At 42.8% G+C, this 25767-nt stretch overlaps 1 protein-coding gene across 1 annotated transcript; it reads left to right on the top strand.

The window, feature by feature from the left end:
• Positions 1–20197: 20197 nt before the first annotated feature.
• Positions 20198–22070, top strand: LOC123087795 (uncharacterized). The gene is made up of 2 exons (XM_044509907.1): positions 20198–20538; positions 20949–22070. The coding sequence occupies exons 1-2, from the start codon at positions 20308–20310 to the stop codon at positions 21891–21893; spliced, it is 1176 nt and encodes a 391-aa protein (XP_044365842.1). The 5' UTR covers positions 20198–20307; the 3' UTR covers positions 21894–22070.
• The last annotated feature ends 3697 nt before the right edge of the window (positions 22071–25767 follow it).

The raw sequence follows: 25767 nt of genomic DNA, 5'->3' as shown, positions 1-25767 counted from the left end.
AGAGAGACGTGATGTGGGTGGGTGTCGGGAGGATAAGGGAGAGAGAGAGAGTGGTGGGGGCGCGTGGGGCGTGGGGCGTGGGGGGGCGCTATGGGGTGGGGCGCTGTGGGGAGTTGGGATGACTGGACTAGATCATGCCATGTCATCGATCCATGTGATCGATCCACGTCTTGTGTTTCTTCTTTGCCGTCTGTAAAAAACCACAGACGGCAAAGAGCTCACTTTGCCGTCTGCTAATAAAAACACATACGGCAAAGATTCTTTGCCGTCTGCGAGAGCAAAAACTGACGGCAAAGATTCTTTGCTGTTTGTGATTTGTTTCGTAGATGGCAAAGTGCGCTCTTTGCCGTCTGTGTTTTTTTTTGCAGACGGCGAAGTATATTTTGCCGTCAGTTTTTCTTTGCCGTCTGGTGATAACGGCAAACCTTTCTTTGCCGTCTTGCCCGATGAAAAGCTGATGGCAAAGACGCCCCCTGACGGCAAATTAGCTGTTTCCCGTAGTGGGCCCATCTGTCCCGGTTCTGGATTGAACCGGGACTAAAGGGACAGGGCATTAGTACCAACCCTTTAGTACCGGTTCAGGAACCGGGACAATAGGCCCTTACAAACTGGGACAATAGGCCCTTTTTCTACTAGTGGGTGAATCCTATTCCCGGTGGGAGTAGGACTCCCTTGGGCGTGCCATAGAGGGTCAGCCCCTCCCCTCCTCCGCTCCTTTATATATGGGGGAGGGGGGCACCCCATACACACACAAGTTGACAATTGTCTTAGTCGTGTGTGGTGCCACCCTTCACCATAATCCACCTCGGTCATATTGTTGCAGTGCTTAGGCGAAGCCCTATTCCAGTAGCTTCATCATCACCGTTATCACGCCATCATGCTGACAAAACTTAGCTGGATCTAGAGTTTGCGGGACGTCACCGAGCTAAATGTGTGGAGATTGCGGAGGTGCCGTACCTTCGGTGGTAGGATCGGTCGGATCGTGAAGATGTTCGACTACATCAACTACGTTGTCATAACGCTTCCGCTTATGGTCTACGAGGGTACGTGGACAACACTCTTCCCCTCTCGTTGCTATGCATCACCATGATAGATCTTGCGTGTTCGTAGGATTTTTTTTAAAATTACTGCGTTCCCCTACATTTTGACCAAATTTGTCAAAAAATATTAACATATACACCACCAAACCAATATCATTAGATTCATTAGTGAATATATTTTCACATCAAATACAATAGGAACAAAGTTTAAATAAGCTAGGGTTTCTCGTGCCTCCTATTGGTGTCGTCGCTGGTCTTATCACGCCTTCTATGGTTTTCGGACCATGGAAGCACAGTGGATCCCGACCCTTGCCGGTGGGAGGGCTCCGTTTTCAGATGGTTTTTTGAGTTTTGTTAGGATTTGTGCCCTGCTCAGAGAGACGAAGCGGCGGCGGCTCTTTGAAGATGGAATAAGGTCCTCCCTGCCTAGCATCCATCCCGGTGGTGTTTCTAGCATCGTCCGAGGGTGCGTGGAGGTTTGTCTCCGGCAGATCTCGGGGATGTGGTTGGCGTTCTTCTTTGATGGATCCACGTGGATCTGATCTTCATTTGTTTGTGTTCATGTGTCTATGATACGTCTCCAACGTATCTATAATTTTTGATTCCTCCATGCTATATTCTCTACTGTTTTGGGCAATGTTGGGCTTTATTTTCCACTTTTATATTATTTTTGGGACTAACCTATTAACCGGAGGCCCAGCCCAGATTTGCTGTTTTATGCCTATTTCAATGTTTTGAAGAAAAGGAATATCAGACGGAGTCGAAACGGAACGAAATCAACTGGAGAAGTTATTTTTGGAAGGAAACACACCTGATGGACAATTTCTAGTACGAACACTAGGGCTGTTTGTGACAATTATGAGGGTGGGCCCCCCCTAGGGCGCGCGCCCTGTCTCGTGGGGCCCTCGTGGCTCCCCTAACGTACCTCCTGCACCCATATATACCCACGTGACCTAAAACTTCCAGAACGCACAATAGATCGGGAGTTCCGCAGCCAGAAGCCTCCGTAGCCACCGAAAGCCAATCTAGACCCGTTCTGGCACCCTGCCAGAGGGGGGCAATCCCTCTCCGGTGGCCATCTTCATCATCCCGGTGCTCTCCATGATGAGGAGGGAGTAGTTGTCCCTCGGGGCTGAGGGTATGTACCAGTAGCTATGTGTTTGATCTCTCTCTCTCTCTCTCGTGTTCTTGAGATGATATGATCTTGATGTATCGCGAGATTTGCTATTATAGTTGGATCTTATGTTTCTCCTCCCCCTCTTCTCTCTTTTAATGAATTGAGTTTCCCCTTTGAAGTTATCTTATCGGATTGAGTCTTTAAAGATTTGAGAACACTTTATGTATGTCTTGCCGTGGATATCTGTGGTGACAATGGGATACCACGTGCCACTTGATGTATGTTTTGGTGACCAACTTGCGGGTTCCGCCCATGAACCTATGCATAGGGGTTGGCACACGTTTTCGTCGTGATTCTCCGGTATAAACTTTGGGGCACTCTTTGAGGTTCTATGTGTTGGTTGAATAGATGAATTGAGATTGTGTGATGCATATCGTATAATCATGCCCATGGATACTTGAGGTGACAATGGAGTATCTAGGTGACATTAGGGTTTTGGTTGATTTGTGTCTTGAGGTGTTATTCTAGTACGAACACTAGGGCTGTTTGTGACAATTATAAGAATAGCCCAACGGATTGATTGGAAAGAATAACTTTGAGGTGGTTTCGTACCCTACCATAATCTCTTCGTTCGTTCTCCGCTATTAGTGACTTTGGAGTGACTCTTTGTTGCATGTTGAGGGATAGTTTTATGATCCAATTATGTTAGTATTGTTGAGGGAACTTGCACTAGCGAAAGTATGAACCCTAGGCCTTATTTCCTACCATTGCAATACCGTTTACGCACACTTTTATCATTAGTTACCTTGCTCTTTTTATAATTTCAGATTACAAAAACTATTATCTACTATCCATATACCACTTGTATCACCATCTCTTCGTCGAACTAGTGCACCTATACAATTTACCATTGTATTGGGTGTGTTGGGGGACACAAGAGACTCTTTGTTATTTGGTTGCAGGGTTGCTTGAGAGAGACCATCTTCATCCTACGCCTACTACGGAGTGATAAACCTTAGGTCATCCACTTGAGGGAAATTTGCTACTGTCCTACAAACCTCTGCACTTGGAGGCCCAACAACGTCTACAAGAAGAAGGTTGTGTAGTAGACATCAAGCTCTTTTCTCACGCCGTTGCCGGGGAGGTTAGCGCTTGAAGGAATATCTTTAGATCTTGCAATAGAGTCTTTAGTTTCTTGTTTTATCACTAGTTTAGTTTATAAAAGAAAACTATAAAAAAATGGAATTGAGTTTGTCTCATACGCTTCACCTTTTTAATATCTTTCGTGAGTATGATGGAAAGGATAATTGTGCTCAAGTGCTAGAAGAAGAAATCTATAAAATGTTTGGCACAAAATATTTGAATAATGAGCATGATTGCAATGTTGTTAGTATGAATTCCTTGAATATCCATGATGCAAATGATATGCAAAGCCACAAGCTTGGGGAAGCTATGTTTGATGAAGATGATATTTTTTGTCCCCCAAGCTTTGATGAGCAAATTTATTATGATGAAAGCATGCCTCCTATCTATGATGATTATTGTGATGACACGTATGCTTTAAAGAATAAAGATAACCATGAAACTTGTCATCTTGGTCTTAATTTTCAATCACATGATAGTTATTTTGTTGAGTTTGCTCCCACTACTATTCATGAGAAGAATTTTGCTTATGTGGAGAGTAGTAAATTTTGCATGCTTGTAGATCATGAAAAGAATGCTTTAGGTGCTGGTTATATTGTTGAATTCATTCATGATAATACTGAAAATTATTATTAGGGAGGAATATATGCTTGTAGGAGTTTCAATAATATCAAGTTTCCTCTCTATGTGCTTAAAATTTTGAAGTTATGCTTGTTTTACCTTCCTATGCAAGTTGATTCTTGTTCCCATAAGTTGTTTGCTCACAAAATCCCTATGCATAGGAAGTATGTTAGACTTAAATGTGCTATTTATATTCTTCATGATGCTCTCTTTATGTTACAATTCTTATCCCTTATGTAAGCATCATTGAAATCATCATGCCTAGCTAGGGGCATTAAATGATAGCGCTTTTTGGGAGGCAACCCAATTTTATTTTAGTTCCTTGCCTTTTGTTCCTGTTTAGTAATAAATAATTCATCTAGCCTCTGTTTAGATGTGGTTTTATGCTTTTAATTAGTGTTTGTGCCAAGTAGAACCTTTGGGAAGACTTGGGGGAAGTCTTGTTGATCATGCTGTCAAAAACAGAAACTTTAGCGCTCACGAGAACTGATGCCATTTTTATTTGAAGAGTTCTATTTAGTTAATTCTTTTTGCAGATGATTAATAGATAAATTCCTCAGGTCCAGCAATTTATTTGAGAATTTTATGAGTTCCAGAAGTATATGTTTGATCCAGATTACTACAGACTGTTCTGTTTTTTACAGATTCTATTTTCGATGTGTTGTTTGCTTATTTTGTTGAATCTATGATTAGTATCGGAGGGTATGAACCATAGAGAAGTTGGAATAAATTAGGTTTAACACCAATATAAATAAATAATGAGGTCATTACAGTACCTTGAAGTGGTGATTTATTTTCTTATACTAACGGAGCTTATGAGTTTTCTGTTAAGTTTTGTGTTGTGAAGTTTTCAAGTTTTGAGTAAGGATTCGATGGACTATGGAATAAGGAGTGGCAAGAGCCTAAGATTGGGGATGCCCATGGCACCCCAAGGTAATATTCAAGGATAGCAAGAGCCTAAGCTTGGGGATGCCTCGGAAGGCATCCCCTCTTTCGTCTTCGTTCATCGGTAACTTTACTTGGAGCTATATTTTTATTCGCTTGTTTTGCTTGGTGCGTCAATTTATTTTGTTAGGATTTGCTTTCTGTTATTTAGAACAATGTTTTGCATCTTTTATTCCAATAAAAGTGGCATTGATAGCCTTTACTATGCCTATGTTACAAGTATACATGTTGATGTTTGAAAACAGAAAGTTTACCGCTGTTGCAATAATTCCCTAGAAAATTCAGAATGTGATAAAATGTTGAAACCTTTTGAATATTAAGCTCTGATAAATTTACTACAGTGGGAATTTTCTTTCATAATTTTTGGAGCTAGGGAAGTATGGATGTTGCTGCATTCTTTACAGACTGTCCTGTTTAGGCAGATTGTTGTTACGTTTGCATATGTTTGCTTCTTTAATGATTCTATTTGAGGATAGGACTATTAAATATGCAGAGGCATTTAGTATGCAATGTTGAATAATATTTTAGTGATTTGCTACAGTAGAGTATGATAAGGTTTTGGCAATGGTTTATACTAACTTATCTCACGAGTCCTTGTTGACTTTTGTGTGGATGAAGCTTTTGAGATTTAAGGAGACCGTGATAGGAGAGGAACTAAGGAGACACAAAAGCTCAAGCTTGGGGATACCCAAGGCACCCCAAGATAATATTTCAAGAAGTCTCAAGCATCTAAGCTTGGGGATGCCCCGGTTGGCATCCCACCTTTCTTCTTCAACAACTATCGGTTAGTATCGGTTCATCCTAAGTTTTTGCTTCTTCACATGATGTTTGCCATTCTTAGAATGTCATTTTATTTTGCTTTGCTTGCTGTTTGAATAGAATGCCAAGATCTGAAATTATTAAATGTTAGAGAGTCTTCATATAGTTGCATAATTATTCAACTACTCATTGATCTTCACTTATATCTTTCGGAGTAGTTTGTCATTTGCTCTAGTGCTTCACTTATATATTTTAGAGCATGGTGGTAGTTTTATTTTGAATAAATAGATGAACTCTCATGCTTCACTTATATTATTTTGAGAGTCTTAAATAGCATGGTAATTTGCTTAAAATCCTAATATGCTAGGTATACAAGATTAATAATAAAATTCTCTTATGAGTGTGTTGAATACTAAGAGAAGTTTGATACTTGATAATTGTTTTGAGATATGGAGATGGTGATATTAGAGTCACGCTAGTTGAGTGGTTATGAATTTGAGAAATACTTGTGTTGAATTTTGTGATTCCAGTAGCATGCACGTATGGTGAACCGTTATGTAACAAAGTCGGAGCATGATTTATTTATTGATTGTCTTCCTTATGAGTGGCGGTCGGGGACGAGCGATGGTCTTTTCCTACCAATCTATCCCCCTAGGAGCATGCGCGTAGTACTTTGTTTCAATAACTAATAGATTTTTGCAATAAGTATGTGAGTTCTTTATGACTAATGTTGAGTCCATGGATTATACGCACTCTCACCCTTCCACCATTGCTAGCCTCTCTAGTACCGTGCAACTTTCGCCGGTACCATACACCCACCATATACCTTCCTCAAAACAGCCACCATACCTACCTATTATGGCATTTCCATAGCCATTCCGAGATATATTGCCATGCAACTTTCCACCGTTCCGGTTATTATGACACACTCCATCATTGTCATATTGCTTAGCATGATCATGTAGTTGACATTGTATTTGTGGCAAAGCCACCATTCATAATTCTTTCATACTTGTCACTCTTGATTCATTGCTTTTCCCGGTACACCGCCGGAGGCATTCATATAGAGTCATCTTTGTTCTAGTATCGAGTTGTATCATCGAGTTATAAATAAATAGAAGTGTGATGATCATCATTCAATAGAGCATTGTCCCCAAAAAAAGGCCAAACAAAAAAAGGGAAAGGCCGAAAAAAAAGAAAGGCCAAATAAAAAGAGAAAGGCCAAATAAAAAAATAAAAAAAATAAAAAATAAAAGGGACAATGCTACTATCCTTTTACCACACTTGTGCTTCAAAGTAGCACCATGATCTTCATGATAGAGAGAGTCTCCTATGTTGTCACTTTCATATACTAGTGGGAATGTTTCATTATAGAACTTGGCTAGTATATTCCAATGATGGGCTTCCTCAAAAAATGCCCTAGGTCTTCGTGAGCAAGCAAGTTGGATGCACACCCACTAGTTTCTTTTGTTGTGCTTTCATATACTTATAGCTCTAGTGCATCCGTTGCATGGCAATCCCTACTCACTCACATTGATATCTATTGATGGGCATCTCCATAGCCCGTTGATACGCCTAGTTGATGTGAGACTATCTTCTCCCTTTTTGTCTTTTCCACAACCACAATTCTATTCCACCTATAGTGCTATATCCATGGCTCACCCTCATGTATTGCGTGAAGATTGAAAAGTTTGAGAACATCAAAAGTATGAAACAATTGCTTGGCTTGTCATCGGGGTTGTGCATGATTTAAATATTTTTTGTGGTGAAGATGGAGCATAGCCAGACTATATGATTTTGTAGGGATAGCTTTCTTTGGCCATGATATTTTGAGAAGACATAATTGCTTTATTAGTATGCTTGAAGTATTATTATTTTCTATGTCAATATGAACTTTTGTCTTGAATCTTATGGATCTGAATATTCATGCCGCAATTAAGAAGAATTACATTGAAATTATGCCAACTAGCATTCCACATCAAAAATTATTTTTTTATCATTTACCTACTCGAGGACAAGCAGGAATTAAGCTTGGGGATGCTTGATACGTCTCCAACGTGTCTATAATTTTTGATTCCTCCATGCTATATTATCTACTGTTTTGGGCAATGTTGGGCTTTATTTTCCACTTTTATATTATTTTTGGGACTAACCTATTAACCGGAGGCCCAGCCCAGATTTGCTGTTTTATGCCTATTTCAATGTTTTGAAGAAAAGGAATATCAGACGGAGTCGAAACGGAATGAAATCAACTGGAGAAGTTATTTTTGGAAGGAAACACACCTGATGGACTTGGACCCCACGTCAAGGAAGGAACGAGGTGCTCACGAGGGTGGGGGGAGCCCCCCCTAGGGCGCGCCCCCTGTCTCATGGGGCCCTCGTGGCTCCCCTAACGTACCTCCTGCACCCATATATACCCACGTGACCTAAAACTTCCAGAACACACAATAGATCGGGAGTTCTGCCGCCAGAAGCCTCCGTAGCCACCGAAAGCCAATCTAGACCCGTTTCGGCACCCTGCCGGAGGGGGAAATCCCTCTCCGGTGGCCATCTTCATCATCCCGGTGCTCTCCATGACGAGGAGGGAGTAGTTCTCCCTCGGGGCTGAGGACATGTACCAGTAGCTATGTGTTTGATCTCTCTCTCGTGTTCTTGAGATGATACGATCTTGATGTATCGCGAGATTTGCTATTATAGTTGGATCTTATGTTTCTCTTCCCCCTCTTCTCTCTTGTAATGAATTGAGTTTCCCCTTTGAAGTTATCTTATCGGATTGAGTCTTTAAAGATTTGAGAACACTTTATGTATGTCTTGCCGTGGATATCTGTGGTGACAATGGGATACCACGTGCCACTTGATGTATGTTTTGGTGACCAACTTGCGGGTTCCGCCCATGAACCTATGCATAGGGGTTGGCACACGTTTTTGTCGTGATTCTCCGTTAGAAACTTTGGGGCACTCTTTGAGGTTCTATGTGTTGGTTGAATAGATGAATTGAGATTGTGTGATGCATATCGTATAATCATGCCCACGGATACTTGAGGTGGCAATGGAGTATCTAGGTGACATTGGGGTTTTGGTTGATTTGTGTCTTAAGGTGTTATTCTAGTACGAACTGTAGGGCTGTTTGTGACAATTATAGGAATAGCCCAACGGATTGATTGGAAAGAATAACTTTGAGCACTAGTAGAAAAGGGGGCAACGGTCCAGGCCGGGTCATCCCATTAGTCCCGGTTCAGTCTAGAACCGGGACCCATGGGGGCATTGGACCCGGTTTGTGAGCCTAGGGGGCCGGCCAGGCCACGTGGGCCATTGGTCCCGGTTCGTCTGGACCTTTTGGTCCCGGTTGGTGGGACGAACCGGGACCAATGGCCTCGCTCCTGGGCCACCACCATTGGTCCCGGTTGGTGGCTTGAACCGGGACCAAAGGCTCCCCTTTAGTCCCGGTTCATGCCACCAACCGGGACCAATGAGGTGCCTATATATACCCCCTCGCATAAGAGCAGAGCACACTGCTATGTTTTTTCTGGCCGAGGGGGAGAGGGCTTGGTGGTGCTCTAGCTCACCTCCTATGCACACAAGGTGTTCGATGGAATGCCCGAGCTACACTACTTAAGCTTTCTCCTCTCCAAGCTCGACCTTCAAGCTCCATTTTCCTTAATATTTGTCTAGGTTTAGCGGTCCGTCACGCCCCGTCCCCGTCTTCACCGCCGCCGATCACCCGCGCCGAGCTCATCGCCGGCACCACCGTGGTGAGCCTCTTGTTCTTATCTTCTTCTTTAAAGGAAAAAATATTCTTGTATGTTTACATAGATACTTGTATTTTTTTCTTACTTTTATTATTGCATCTTATATAGTGCGATGGTTTTGGTATCCGCCCCCGTCGGCCCTCGTCCTGTCTACGATTCGGATGTGGTATATATATTATCTTTATAACTATTGGTTCATTTATTGTTTATGAAAATTATGCCGACCAACATGACATAGATTTTATTTATGTAGGATGTATGTGAATCAGAAATTCCAACTGACCCTAGTGTCGAGAGGTTAAATTTAGTTGAAGAAGAAAACAATTTGTTGAAGGAAAAAATAATAAAAATTGAGGAGGAGAAGATGATATTGGAGTTGCATGTTGCGGATGTCGTCGATGATCACAAGATCAAGATGGATGCAATGCGCTTGAATATTAGAAAGATTAGAAAACATGCCATTCATACCGAGGCTTGGTATCATTATGCCGTTGGATCAATTGTTACCTTGGTTGCGATTATGATCGCATTTGTTTTCGCATTGAAATGTTTTACACAGTTTCAATGTATGGTTTAATTGATTAGATGCTCTGGAGAGCTATATGTTGTTAGATGAGAACTATGTACGTACTTTGGTTTTAATGTGATGATGAACTTCTATTAATTTGGACACTTAATTATATATAACGCACGCAGATGAACCAGCAATGGATGTACGGTGACAGACACACCTCCGAGTACATTAAGGGCGTGCATGAGTTTCTCGATGCGGCTGAGGCAAACAAGCAGAATGGTTTTATGTGTTGTCCATGCACTGAATGTGGGAATACGAGGTCTTACTCTAACCGGAAAATCCTTCACTCCCACCTTCTTTACAAGGGTTTCATGCCACACTATAATGTTTGGACAAGGCACGGAGAAATAGGGGTTATGATGGAAGACGACGAAGAAGAAGAGTACGATGACAACTAGGTGCCCCTGAATACGGTGATGCTGCAACGGGGGGAGCTGGTGAATATCAAGAGGAACCAGACGATGTGCCCAATGATGCTGCAACGGGTGAAGCTGCTAAAGATCAAGAGGAACCAGACGATGTGCCCGATGATGATGATCTCCGCCAGGTCATTGTCGATGCAAGGACGCAATGCGAAAGTCAAAAGGAGAAGATGAAGTTCGATCGCATGTTAGAGGATCACAAAAAAGGGTTGTACCCCAATTGCGAAGATGGCAACACAAAGCTCGGTACGGTACTGGAATTGTTGCAGTGGAAGGCAGAGAGTGCTGTGGCTGACAAAGGATTTGAGAAGCTACTGAAAATATTGAAGAAGAAGCTTCCAAAGGATAACGAATTGCCCGATAGTACATACGTAGCAAAGAAGGTCATATGCCCTCTAGGATTGGAGGTGGAGAAGATACATGCATGCCCTAATGACTACATCCTCTACCGTGGTGCATACAAGGATCTGAACGCATGCCCGGTATGCGGTGCATTGCGGTATAAGATTAGACGAGATGACCCTGGTGATGTTGACGTTGAGCTCCCTAGGAAGAGGGTTCCTGTGAAGGTGATGTGGTATGCTCCTATAATACCACAGTTGAAACGTCTGTTCAGAAACGAAGAGCATGCCAAGTTGATGCGATGGCACAGTGAGGACTGGAAGAAAGACAGGAAGTTGAGAGCACCCGCTGACAGGTCGCAGTGGAGAAAAATCGAGAGAAAGTACTGGGATGAGTTTGCAAAGGACCCAAGGAACGTATGGTTTGTTTTAAGCGCGGATGGCCATTAATCCTTTCGGGGAGCAGAGCAGCAATCACTAGCACCTGGCCCGTGACTCTATGTATGTATAACCTTCCTCCTTGGATGTGCATGAAGCGGAAGTTCATTATGATGCCAGTTCTCATCCAAGGCCCTAAGCAACCCGTCAACAACATTGATGTGTACCTAAGGCCATTAGTTGAAGAACTTCTACAACTGTGAAATGGAAACGGTGTACGTACGTGGGTTGAGCACAGACATGAGGAATTTAACCTAAAGGCATTGCTGTTCGTGACCATCAACGATTGGCCCGCTCTCAGTAACCTTTCAGGACAGACAAACAAAGGATACCACACATGCACGCACTGTTTAGATGACACTGAAAGTATATACCTGGACAAATGCAGGAAGAATGTGTACCTGGGCCATCGTTGATTTCTTCCGACCAACCATCAATGTCGAAAGAAAGGCAAGCATTTCAAAGGCGAGGCAGATCACCGGAAGAAGCCCGCCATGCGTACCGGTGATCACGTACTTGCTATGGTCAATGATTTACACGTAATCTTTGGAAAGGGTCCCGGTGGACTAGCTGTTCCGAATGACGCTGAGGGACACGCACCCATGTGGAAGAAGAAATCTATATTTTGGGACCTACCCTATTGGAAAGACCTAGAGGTCCGCTCTCCAATCGACATGATGCACGTGATGAAGAACCTTTGTGTGAACCTGCTAGGCTTCTTGGGCGTGTATGGGAAGATAAAAGATACACCTGAGGCACGGGAGGACCTGCAACGTTTGCACGAAAAAGGCGGCATGCCTCTGAAGCAGTATAAAGGTCCTGCCAGCTACGCTCTTACGAAAGAAGGGAAAGAAATCTTCTTTGAATGCCTGCTCAGTATGAAGGTCACGACTGGCTTCTCATCGAATATAAAGGGAATGATAAATATGCCAGAGAAAACGTTTCAGAACCTAAAGTCTCATGACTGCCACGTGATTATGACGCAACTGCTTTCGGTTGCATCGAGGGGGCTTCTACCGGAAAACGTCCGATTAGCCATTGTCAAGCTATGTGCATTCCTCAATGCAATCTCTCAGAAAGTGATCGATCCAGAAATCGTACCAAGGCTAAGGAGTGATGTGGCGCAATGTCTTGTCAGTTTCGAACTGGTGTTCCCACCATCCTTCTTCAATATCATGACGCACGTCCTAGTTCATCTAGTCGACGAGATTATCATCCTGGGGCCCGTATTTTTACACAATATGTTCTTCTTTGAGAGGTTCATGGGAGTCCTAAAGAAATATGTTTGTAACCGCGCTAGGCCAGAAGGAAGCATCTCCATGGGCCATCAAACAGAGGATGTTATCGGGTTTCATGTTAACTTCATTCCTGGCTTAAGAAGATAGGTCTCCCTAAATCGCGGTATGAGGGGAGACTAATTGGAAAAGACACTCTTGGGAGTCACTCAATAATATGCAGGGACGGATATTCTTGGTCTCAAGCACACTACACAGTTCTACAGAACTCTACCTTGGTGACCCCGTATTTCGATGAACACAAGAACAGTCTGCGCTCCAAACACCCGGAGCAGTGCGACGACTGGATTACATGTGAACACATCAGGACTTCCAGCAGTTGGTTGGAAACACGTCTCAGAGGTGACAACACTGTTTGTGATGAGCTGTACTTGTTGTCCAGGGGACCATCTTTGACTGTATTGACTTACAAAGGATACCAGATAAATGGGAATACATTTTACACGATCGCCCAAGATCAAAAGAGCACCAACCAAAAAGCGGTGTCCTCTTTGATGCAGCAACCGAGAGCAGAAAGGACACATGTTATGGTTACATAGTGGACATATGGGAACTTGACCACGGACATGATTTTAAGGTCCCTTTGTTTAAGTGCAAATGGGTCAATCTGTCAGGAGGCGGGGTACATGTAGACCCACAGTACAGAGTGACAACAGTGGATCTGAAAAATCTTGGGTACACTGACAAACCGTTCGTCCTAGCCAATGATGTGGCACAGGTTATCTATGTGAAGGACATGTCTACCAAACCGAGAAAAAGAAAAGATAAGGAAGTGAATACATCATATGATGAGCCAAAGCGCCACATAGTTCTTTCAGGAAAAAGGGATATCATGGGAGTGGAGGGCAAGACAGACATGTCTGAAGATTATGAAAAGTTTCATGAAATTCCTCCCTTCAATGTCAAGGCTGATCCAAGCATCCTGATAAACGATGAAGATTATCCATGGTTACGGCGCAATAAGCAAATGACACAAGCGAAGAAAAAGTGAAGACTTTCTCCCGCAACTATTATGATGATACCATGCCAACTTTGTAACACACGAGTATGCTATGCCAACTTTTTCAGAGTTCATTTGAAAACTATGAATTTAGGTCGAATTTTCTCTATAGGTGCATCTATGTTCATTTTTTTAGTAAAGTTAATCACAAACTTGTGATTCACACAAATTTCAAAGAATTGAAATTGAGTATAATGATAGAACACGATAATATTAAATAGCAGGAAAAAGAATGACTCAAAAATCAATTTTTCTAGTAAAGTTATTCATAAACTAGTGATTCACACAAATTTTAAAAAAACTAAATTTAAACTATTCAAAATTTAAAACTAATGGCACTAACAGAAAGTTTATAATTTTTGTGACCTAAAAGAAAAAAAATCACTAAAAACTATAAGTATTTAGTTCTAAGTAGAAATGAAAAAATAAATAGCAAAAAAATGCCACCTACTCGGCCACCACGACCTGAATACGACTAGAAACCCATCCATGGGCCAGGATTCAGGCCCGCAGAAGGCCCAGCAGGCCCACAGGCATAGCAGTGCGAGATTAGGCCTAGAGGCCTGCAATTCAGAGGAGTTCAATGAAGATGGCGGGGCAGGGCTTATAAACAGGTCATGCCGCTCCTCAGCTAGCGAGGTGGGACTAAACATCCCACCGCACCGCGGCTTTGGCAGGCGCAGGCCATTGGTCCCGGTTGGTGGCACCAACCGGGACTAAAGGGGGGCATTGGTCACGGTTCGTGGTACAAACCGTGGCCAATGCCCCCCTTTAGCCCTGTTGGTGCCACCAACCGGGACCAAAGGCCGCCGCTTCCCGCCCTTTGGGCTGCTGAAAAAGGCCTTTTGTCCCGGCTGGTGCCACCAACCGGGAGTAATGCCCACCTTTAGTCCCGGTTTGTGCCACGAACCGGGACTAAAGGCTTTGTTATATAAGTTCACACTTTGGAAATTTTCACTCTCATCTCTCGCAGTTGCCGCCCCGACCCCGACGCCGCCAGGCTGCCCCGCCGTCGCCGTCGCCTCGCCCGTGCCCGTCGTCGCCCGCGCCCTCGCTGTCGCCCGCGCCCTCATCGTCGCCCGCACCCCTGCCCCGACGCGCGCCACCCCGGCCCGCCCCTGCCACGACACGCGCCGCCCCGGCCCGCCCCCGCCCCCGTCGCCGTCGCCCACACCCCTGCCCCGACGCGCGCCGCCCCGGCCCGCCCTCGCCGTCACCCGCGCCCCTGCCCCGACGCCATCCTCGCCGCCGACCTCAGCTTGGTCCGGCCGCCGCCGCCCTCCCTTGCAATTTTTTTCCATATATATGCTTGTTATATATATATATTTGCTTGTTTATATATATATATATGTGTGTGTGTGTAATGATTTCTTATAGAATATGATGTTTTTTTCATAGATGATCACATATATGATGTATGCACGAATGTGGATGAAATATGATGTTTTTTGTTCATAGAACATGAAGTTTTTTTAATTCACAAATTTTTTTGTTCATGAGAGAGATGAGGACGTTGAGGGATCATAGATGTATTTTTTCAGAATTTTCTATCGTGCATAGACGGATTTTAGACCACGGGAGCACCCCCTCCCTATCGTTGCAAAATTTGCTAAGTGATATTAAGAAGGAAGGAAAAGAAGGATAGGAAAGAAAGAAAATAAGAAGAGGAAAGAAAGAACAAGAAGAGAAATAAATAAGAAGAAGAAAAAAGAAGAAAAAGAAGAGGAGAAGAAGAAGAAAGGAATAATGGAGAATAGGGTCGCCGAGTGGTTGAGGAAACCCTAAATAGCAAGTATCATGGGTGTGAGATACATATGGCCGTCGGTGTCGTACACTGCATCCACGTCCCATAAGTCACGTGGGCATCGAAGCCTGAGTCACTTGTGGGACGTGGATGTAGTGTCCGACACCGACGGCCACATGTATCTCACACCGACGATACTTGCTATTTAGGGTTATCTCTACCGCTCGGTGACCCTCGACGACCCTCGTTCCCGATAAAAAAAAGAGGAAGAAGAAGAAAAAAAGAGGAGAAGAAAGAATAGAGGAGTCTGGGGGGAGGAGTACTTTGTATGTGAGAGTTAAAAAGGAACATGACCTCGTTGGAATTGAACTGTTGCCTGTTCCATTTGAGGAGTTCTTTCAGTTTTTCAATCAATTGGCCCTCGATAAAGCAACGGTCACCTGCTACTGTATGTAAGTAGTACTATTTTTGTCACTAAGTCTCTCTATATAGCTCAGCTCTTTCATTGCATGTATTTATAATTATCCTCACTATATTATGCAGATTGAAGATCGTCGAATTGAAGAAAAGACAAATCGGTGATATTGGGTTCATTAACACAAATCTCATAGATGCAACTCAGGTTAAATTTCATGCCGCAGATACCGAGGCCAACTTGCTATGATCGTTGGTAATAAATGAAAACAAAGATATAATACTCTTTCCTTATAACTTGAAGTGAGTGTTACTATCTTGTGCATATTCGGTTTCCCTTATATATTAGTCAAGGTTATAGTAATGTAATTGATGAGTTATGCATGCGTGTGCAGTTTCCACTATATACTCCTAGAGATTAAGCTTGAGCAGGGACTAGTAACCGTCTTAGACTCAAGACGAAAAGATCCCCAGGACTATGCGGACATGACTCAAATGCTCGAGAAGTAAGTTAAATCGATCATTATCCACCATATCAGCAACTTTGTTCATTTCCTGATATATCAAGTAATTGTTTTCTTTGTCTGGCAGGGTTTGGAGAAAATTCACCAAAAAAGCTCCGGGACTCCTGAAGAAGCTGCAATTTAGACACTTGAAAGTAAGTACTATAGTAGCATGTTCCACGCATCTCCTAGTGATTCAAGCGCTAATTTCATCAATACCATTTCGCATTCTTGCTTATCAGTTTGATTGACCTCTGTTTCTTGTAAAGTGGTTGTGGCAGGAACAAGGAAATGATTTCTGTGGATACTACGTTTGCGAGTCCATCCGCCACACGACCTGTGAGCGGGGCTACTCTGACAAACAATATGAAGTGCGTAAATAACAACATTCACAATTTTATTTTATTACCATCATTTGTGTTGAGTTTCATTCATTCATATATATATATATATATATATATATATATGTATTGACAGACCCTCTTCTTCAAATTAGATGTTTCGGAAGCGGGATGAACTCCTAGCACCAGCTCGCATGCGAGCAATTCAATAGGAATTGGCGGCATTCTTTCTCAACCACGTGATCGCTGAGGACGGAGAATACTATATGGACCATGAGTCCGTATGTTAGGAGATTATATTTGTAAGAGATAATTATTGTATATATGTAGCCGGTAGTGTCGGATAGATATACGAGAACTTGTTGTTCGACCAATCTCTCGGAGAAGCAGAGGTGGTCGATATCACTTCTCTCTGTATGCATATATGTTCATGATGATCTCCTGTTTCCTTCGTTTGCTTACTAGCTAGCTAGCGTGTCTAGTCCTCTCTATACGTATGCATAGTAAGTAGCGTCGACCAAGCACGGACATAAGAGAGGACACTTCTCTCTATTAATTATAGCTAGCTAACACAATATATGAAACACCTAAATTAACCCCCCAAAACCCCCAAACCCCCCCCCTTCAAAAAAAAACAAAAATCCCAGCCACAGAAATGCTGACGCGTGGATGCCTATTGGTCCTGGTCGGTGCCACCAACCGGGACCAAAGGCCCTCCTGCCTGGGCTCCGCGCACAGGCCACGTGAAGGCCCATCTGTCCCGGTTCTGGATTGAACCAGGACTAAAGGGACAGGGCATTAGTACCGACTCTTTAGTCCCGGTTCAGGAACCGGGACAAAAGGCCCTTACGAACCGGGACAATAGGCCCTTTTTCTACTAGTGGAGGTGGTTTCGTACCCTACCATAATCCCTTCGTTCGTTCTCCGCTATTAGTGACTTTGGAGTGACTCTTTGTTGCATGTTGAGGGATAATTTTATGATCCAATTATGTTAGTATTGTTGAGGGAACTTGCACTAGCGAAAGTATGAACCCTAGGCCTTATTTCCTATCATTGCAATACCGTTTACGCACATTTTTATCATTAGTTACCTTGCTGTTTTTATAATTTCAGATTACAAAAACTGTTATCTACTATCCATATACCACTTGTATCACCATCTCTTCGCCGAACTATTGCACCTATACAATTTACCATTGTATTGGGTATGTTGGGGACACAAGAGACTCTTTATTATTTGGTTGCAGGGTTGCTTGAGAGAGACCATCTTCATCCTACGCCTCCTACGGATTGATAAATCTTAGGTCATCCACTTGAGAGAAATTTGCTACTGTCCTACAAACCTCTAAACTTGGAGGCCCAACAACGTCTACAAAAAGAAGGTTGTGTAGTACACATCAGTCTACTGGTTGGATCCTTCTTATCTACACATTTCTTCATCAGCGGCAATTGTTGTCCTGGTGCGCTAGTCGTATGAGGCCTTAGCACGAAGACTTTCTGATTGTGTACTACAACGAAGTTTGTTCAGCTCCGATGAGGGAGGGGCGATGACGGCAGCACGCCTCCATCGCTAGGTGGTCTAGGGACCTGGATGTATATTTTACTTCTGGTGTTCTTTCTACTACCTTAACAATTGATGAATGGATTGAAAGTTTTCCTTGCAAAAAATATATATTTTCATATCATTCTTTGTAAACTCGGACAAATTTTATTAAGCTTGACTTCAGTCAAATCTAAAATGTGTAGTAAATAAAAACAGAGAGAGCGTTGGTAACTTTTGTTTATGAGCGCGACAATTTTTTGACGAAAAATAAAGTGAGGACAAATTTATCATGCTTGCCAACTAAATTTGCTATGGTCAAGAAATATCGTTACCTAATAATAAAGGGGCTATTGCTTCTGGTGATACATTATTAGAATTGCCCCCAAATTTGCAAAAATATTACCCACCAATGCCACAAATAAGTGACAAAAAACGTTTTGCAGGGAATCCCCCGCCTGGGCCGGCCCAAGAAGAGGGACCTACTATACTGCATTCTGCGCGCTAGAAAAGATACAACGCATCCGTTTGGGCTGACGCATGTGCGGATCTCTGTTTTCTTGTTTCGTTTTTTATTTTATTTTTTCTATTCCCTTTTGTTCTTCTTTAAATGGTTTGGAACATCGAAAAACTTTTGAAATATATAAAAAGATAATTTTGAAAAACATGTTCAATAAAACATAAAATGTTTTTGAACTTAAAAAAAATACTTGGGATCTTTCTAAAAATATTTTCATATTCAAAACAAATGTTCACAATTTATAAACAAATGCCCGTAAAAAAGTTCATGATTTTTAAAAATGTCCATGTATTAAAAATAATTAATGAAATGGAACATAATGTTTGCTAATTAAAAAATGCTGATGCATTTTGAAAATTGTTTGAAAATTTAAAAAACAGTTCGTGAATTGCAAAAGAGTGTATTGATTCATAAAATGTTTGCTGATTCAAAAAATGTTCATACATTTCAGAAAATGTTCATGAATTTCAAATAAAAATGATTTTTTTGAAAATATGTTTATCTATTATAGAATTGTTCGCCGATTCAAAAGAAAATGCTTGTAACAAAATGGTCACAATTGTAACAAAATGTTTGTAACTTCTAAAAATGTTCCCAAATTTGGAAAACTGCTCACAAATGATCGAAGGTATGTAGTTAAAGAATGAACTACTGGGGTGGATCGACATAGTATGTTTTGTTAATGTTTCTTGAAATTCAAAATAATACTTTGAAATACCAAGTTTTAAAAAATATGAACATTGCTTTAATTTGTGAATAAATTTTTAAAAAGAAACATTTTCTTGAATTTGTCTCAAAAACGTGTGATGAGATGCGAACAAAATGTGGTCATTGTCATTGGAGATTTTGATTTTTTTCCCTCCTACTGTAACACACGCGCCCTTTTGCTAGTACTCCCTCCGGTCCTTTTTACTCTGCACATTGGATTTGCCGAAAATCAAAATTTGCTAAGTTTGACCAAATTTATATTAGAAATTATTAGCATCTATAATATCTAATAAATATAATATGAAGATATATTCCAAGATGAATCTAATGATATTGGTGTTGTTATGTGAATGTCTATAATTTTTTATATAAACTTGGTCAAAGTTGAATGAGATTGACTTCGGACAAACCTAATATGCAGAGTAAAAAGGACCGGAGGGAGTAAATTGCAAAAAAAAATACTAATTGTTTTGGCATGATAAAATTCCGAGCGTTCGGTACTTATCGGTGTCCTAAAAAATCAGGTGTGCGCAAAAAGTTTGGGCCGTACACGTGTCCAGCACTCCCTCTGTGAACAATCGGCGGCTTGACTGACGAGTGGGCCCTTGCTCGAACTCACACAGTGACACTATACCTGGCCAAATGTCGGGCCGGGCCGGGCTAAACAAAACCCGTTGCAAAAAACCTGGGCCTGAGCCCGGCCCGGCCCAGCCGTCAGGCCTAGATTTCAGGCCCAAGCCCGGCCCATCAGTCAAAAAGCCCGACGGGCCTCGGGCCACGGGCCGGGCCTCTTTGTTAAATGGCAAATATGGCAGGCCTGAGCCCGGCCCGGCCTGGCCATCGGGCCTAAAAATCAGGCCAAAGCCCGGCCCATGGGCAAGGTCGGGCCGGGCCGGGTCGGGCTTTTTTAGATCGGGCCGGGCCGGGTTTCCCATGGCCAGGTCTAAGTGACACTAAAGCCTTCGTCCTCTCCAGCGGCCTCCTCTCGTATCGACATCCTGCTGCTGCCTCTCACACAAATCTCAAACCCTACCTTGCTCGCTATCCTTCCAGATCCCGAGCTCCCCTCGCGCCCCGCCCCTCCCCGGCCCCCATGCGGATCCGCAGGTCCGCCTCCCGCCTGCTTGGCTCCGCCGTCTCGGGCTCCTGCACGGAGCCGCCCCGAATCGAGCCGCCCCCGCCCCCGCCGCCAGCCCCAGCCCCAGCCCACGAATCCGGCGCCGGGTTCGTGGGGCCGAAGACTTCCTCCGGCGGGGAGCCCTGCTGCGAGCTCAGCCGGTCGCCATGGGACCTCATGGCGCAGCTCGACCTCTCGGATCCCCAGGTAATTTCCTCACCACCCGACCCCCTCGCTCCTTGCCCCGTGCTCTCCCGCCTGGCCGCAGCTTTGTAGCATTCCCGTGACGCTCTGTAGCAGCTAGCATGCCCGCCTCGCTACCTAGCTCGCCTCTGCGGAGGTTACCATTCGGGGTCTGGACCATGTCGCTAGGGTTCCGCTCCCCCAACCCGCGTGGTGCGGGGTCGAGGTCTAGCCGTAGGGCGCGTCAGTTAGCTCCCTCGCGGTAATCTGTGATCGTCTGGCGGCGGCGCGGCGGCTAATCGGGCTGCAAGTTCATCTGTCGGTCGTGAGCCCTACCAACCCGCCCCCCATTTCAGTTCAGCAATATCAGTAGCAGTAGCAGCTAGCTCTTTTCGTTCTTTAACGTTTATTTTCCGAATTACCATCTCATTCAGGTGGAGAAGCTCTTCGTGGAGACTTGCTTCATGAGTGTTTCCTGGCGAGGTAGCTGGCTCTTCCCATCAAGCATTACCATGCCTACTGGCTCCATCAAGGAGGAGGAAGACTTGACCGTAGATATGGTTGACGGGGTCATCTTGAAACTGCACAAAGCTGTGGAAAAGATGGAGAGGAAGCCGAAGCCAAATAAGGGGTTCAAAGTGCAGAAAGGAGTGTGGAGGTGCCGGAAGAATGACGGCAAGAGGTGGTGCTGCCAGCGGCCCGCGAGTGAGCCCAACTCCTACTGCCCGTACCACTTGGACCAGAAGCCCCCCGTCAGCGACAAGCCACGTAGAAAGAGGCCCGACATCGACCTGGGCGAGGGGTTCTACTACTATGCGGGGTTCGGCCCCGGCACCAAGAAGCGCCGCACGTCATGCAGCGACAGCGTGCCAGAACCTATTCTGCCTGCTGAATCTCTGAAAGAGGAGGCACCATCTGAAATGCAACTTAATTTTAGTGCTTGTCAGGTACAAGTGAATGAATCAGACCATCAATCAGTGCTCCCGCCATCAGCACACGTCGTCGACGAGCCTGGCACCGCTAGGATGGTGGGCTGTGACAAGGAGAGCAGTGATGATGGCATGCAGGAACTTCCACTGCCTGCTAAACAACCAAAAGAGGAGGCACCGTCCGAAATGCAACTTAATTTTAGTGCAGGTCAGGAACAAGCTGATGACTCAAACCATCAAGAAGCAGCGGCATCAGTACGTGTAGTCAACAAGCCTACGGGCAACGACGGCACCACTGGGATCGCAGGCTGGGACGAGGAGAGCAGCGATGAGGAAGCGCTTGGCTGCAATGGCAAACAACCCTGCGGCACCAAGAGGAAGGGCCCGTTCAAGAAGAGGTGGAGGAAGCCTGTGAAAGCCCGGTCGCTCAAGTCACTGATGATGTCGTAGTGCCTGACTCTCATAGGTTTAGTAGTTAGCTCAGCTTAGTCTGCTCCAGTTTTGGTGCTGAGTTGCAATGTACAAACTGTCCGTAGCATATTTCTTGTGTGTGTACTGTACTGTTTTAACTCTGTGTGCGGCCGTTAGATCAAACTGATTTTTTTTAAAGCTGTCGTTTAATCCTCATGGGTGAGAAGCAGCCACTGTTTTCTTAGTCCTGTGATTCAGTTACCTGACACGTCCAGTGGATGGCCTAATTCAGTCCAGCAATGTGTGCCTGAATGTACTTCAATACATACAGGTTACCTGCATATATATCCGATCTCCCAATTGATGGCTGCAATTGATGCATGACTGCTAGCTCCGGGTGGAAAGAGAAGAGTACACGAATTCACAATGTTTGCATCACTCTTAAAGTCTTAATACAACTCTCTTAAGAACAATATATATAACTGAGACTTAGTACCGTGCTTGAGATGTACTGTCACGGGCGTTGGTACAGAAAAACCTAGGAGCTCCCAACACTTGGTATATGTACGTGTTGGTTGGCGTCGCCAAACAACATTCACTGGAAAAGAACATTTTGGATTTTCTTGGATTTATTCCGGCCTTTCCGACAATTTGCTTTTGGTAGGAGACGATGTTTCTGTCAACTACAAGACGTTTGTGGTGACTTTGTACTTATTGATATTTTTTTTTTGCGAATTGCTGAAACTTTGGGTAGTGTCAGCTGTGTCAAGTTGCAAAATTTGTAGTGAAATCTTTTCTTCCTTTTGGTGAAATCAAGGAAAGACCCTTTCATCCAAAAAAAATATTGGCTATAGTTTGATAATCATGCAGAACGAGGTGCTTGCAAGAATGGATTGTGATAGAGAACCATGAAGAGATCTTCCTTTGCATTTAACAAGTGAGAAAAGTGTGCAAATTACAGTGATATGGCAAGGCCATAGAAAGGAGAAAAAAACCTCATGTTGTACAAGACACTCTTTATCCGGCCTAATTACACAATGAAAGCCCCCCCCCCCCCCCCCCCAAGCAGCTTAATTTCATCATTGATAAATGCAACAATAGCTGAAGGTGTGGCTTCCTTTTGCTCGAGATTATACGATGAGATATTGAGTAGCCCTGCCCTAGCTTATATAAGATACTGGAGGCCTAGGATTATAAGAGTGTGACTCAGATACCAGAGGTTTAGGATTACAAGAGTTCTAGTCGGCTCCGACGGTGGAGAGGAGTCCTCCGCGGATACGGAGTCCTTGTCTTTAATGCAAGGCTTCCATAGTCTTCTTATTATTTCCATGGGCTGCCCAAAGTGGCCTAAGATGGAACCTAAAGGGGCCCTCAGCCAGGCCCACCAGGCCGAGAGTCGACGTGGTGAGAGGCCCCTTAGTCAGGACATCGTCAATGGGTTCCATCCAATGTTTCAGCAGAGATACATTCGGCTCTCAATTTGATGAACCGGTTTTGTTTTTTCGAAGATCAACAGATCAAACCGAACAAACATAAATAATTCAATGCTGAACATTTGGCATACTTTTTCATTGTCCATTTCCCATAACCACTTACACAACAAAACATATGTGCACTATCTCCAATGGCGATTCATTGATTGAGGTCACTTTTCCACAATAATCATTTCCTCGAGAAATCAATCCTTATACATGGTCCTTTTGCAATTTCATACATGGATATCATGTAATAATGATGTTACGCATATAGAACTTGAGCAAGATTACCCCCCCTCCCCCCCACCCCCCCGCGCGTGCGAAACTAAGGAGTTTCTGTTGCCAGGTCCCTAATTTATTATCTACTTTCTCTTATGTTGGCTTCTAATCCTTGTTGCATATATTTCTATGAACATGGTTCCATTAATATTTCATAGGCTATTTTTGCACATAAAAATATATAAGTACTACTTAATTTCTTAACCTTTCCCAAGAAACAAACTTCAATTTTATGCAAATTGGTACTTAAACCAGAAAATATAAATATAATAAAAATATATGTTTTGTAGTATTAGCAACATCAGCCTCAAACAAGAAAATATTCTACACAATGTAACATAACTAAGCCTCCTTTAACTGAGTTTAACACTATTCTAATTTAGGCATTGATATGTGCCCTCTTAAGTAGAATTGAACTGAATAGGTAAGAGGGTACCACCCGGGTTGCCTCACCTTTTTGTCCTAAAGTATGGTCCTGGTTATCCATTTACCATATAAATTGCACTAACAATGGTAACTCTTACTTTTATCCGTGTTATATATTATCAAGAAAACCTTCTATCTGTGGAAACCCTTAAGAAGGTTACAATTTGTTTTATCATATCTCTTTTCAAAATCAAACTTAAACATTGTAGATGATGTATTAGCCATATGTATCTCACTATAAAGAATTACTTCATCTACGAAAAATCTACCTCTAATAAATGCAATCTCGACTGGTACGGTGATATGGCCTACCAATTATTTTGAAGGACTTTTCTATTCACTGCCTTAGTAAAAATTTTGAGCAATACATTAGTAAAAAATATAGGCCATATACACCTAGAGGATTTGTACTTCAACTCTTTTAGGCAACAAGATTAAAATGGCATAGTTAAGCCTAGCAAGGTTAAACCATTATATGAACACAAGGTACATTATCCCAAGTACATTATCACAAGGTGCATTGTTGAAATTCTTGAAAAGAAATGACACATATACATATTGTAGTACTCTCATTCGTGTGCATAGGGGAAAAACAACAAATTTAGAGTATAAAAGTTGTTGTTTCTTCACTCATTGTCTTTTTTGTGAAGAATAAAGCCTAGCATATTTTTTCACGAAATATTGTATATACATATTACAATACCCTATACATGATATATTCTCCCTCCTCTCCTAAACTTGTACTAAAAACATGTTTTTTGATATTTTTTCTAAACTAAAGGGTCCAATATGCTCAAGAGCATTAATACCATTCCATCTATATCCCCTTGTATTATAAGGCCTCGTTTGATTTACAGGATTGGCAAAGTGTAGGAACAGGAAAACTAGAGGATTAGGAGGCCCTGTCCAGTGAAATCCCACGGATAGCAAAACAGAGGAATTCTCACGCAACCGCTATTTTATTGTAGTATATAGGAAAACCACAAGAACTCATGCGTGCGGGTTTTCTTCCTTCCAGGATTTCCATGAAGTCCAACCTCATTTGTTTTCCTGTGAAACTGAAATATGGATTTCCTGTAGGATCGGTTCCAGTGGAACACAGTCCTATAAATCAAACGACATTGCATGCCAATTTCCAGAGGATCTAAATCCTACAAAAATCCTATGCAAATCCTGCAAATCAAACGAGGCACAATTTGTTTCCCCTCTTTCTACGCCATTAATAAGATGCCATTGAATGCTCATCTACCAAATTCTTATATTTAGACCTTTGTACCAATTTATTTTATCTTCCTTCAAGATGATATGTAATCTATTGTCTAAATCAATTTCAATGAAATGTGAAGTTAAACTATTAACCCCCATGTCTCTTTTATGAATTTCTTATGTAAGCATCTTTCTATACCTCACACTTTCACTTCCTATATTGTAATTCCACCCTGTTAAAGCTATCATAACATCTCTTACTACTTCGCGAAGATTAATCAAAATAATGTTTGTGCCAAGCTTAACATCAATTTAGTGAGCTCTTCCCTTATAAATGAACAAAATTCAAATCTAAATAGACTAGTTATCCTATTTTTTCCGTGCACATGTTCAAAATCAAAGATATATGATCTGAAAACACCATAGGAAGGGGCCTGTCAAGAACTAAAGGAAACAACCCTTCCCATTATGTACTAATTAACCAGGATCATATGCAACTTTGCAGAAGTGGGGTTTTTATGATTATT

Source organism: Triticum aestivum, chromosome 4A (genome assembly GCF_018294505.1).
Source record: "Triticum aestivum cultivar Chinese Spring chromosome 4A, IWGSC CS RefSeq v2.1, whole genome shotgun sequence".
In the NCBI taxonomy this organism is placed as follows: Eukaryota; Viridiplantae; Streptophyta; class Magnoliopsida; order Poales; family Poaceae; genus Triticum; species Triticum aestivum.
This window is presented reverse-complemented; position numbering and strand designations above follow the sequence as displayed.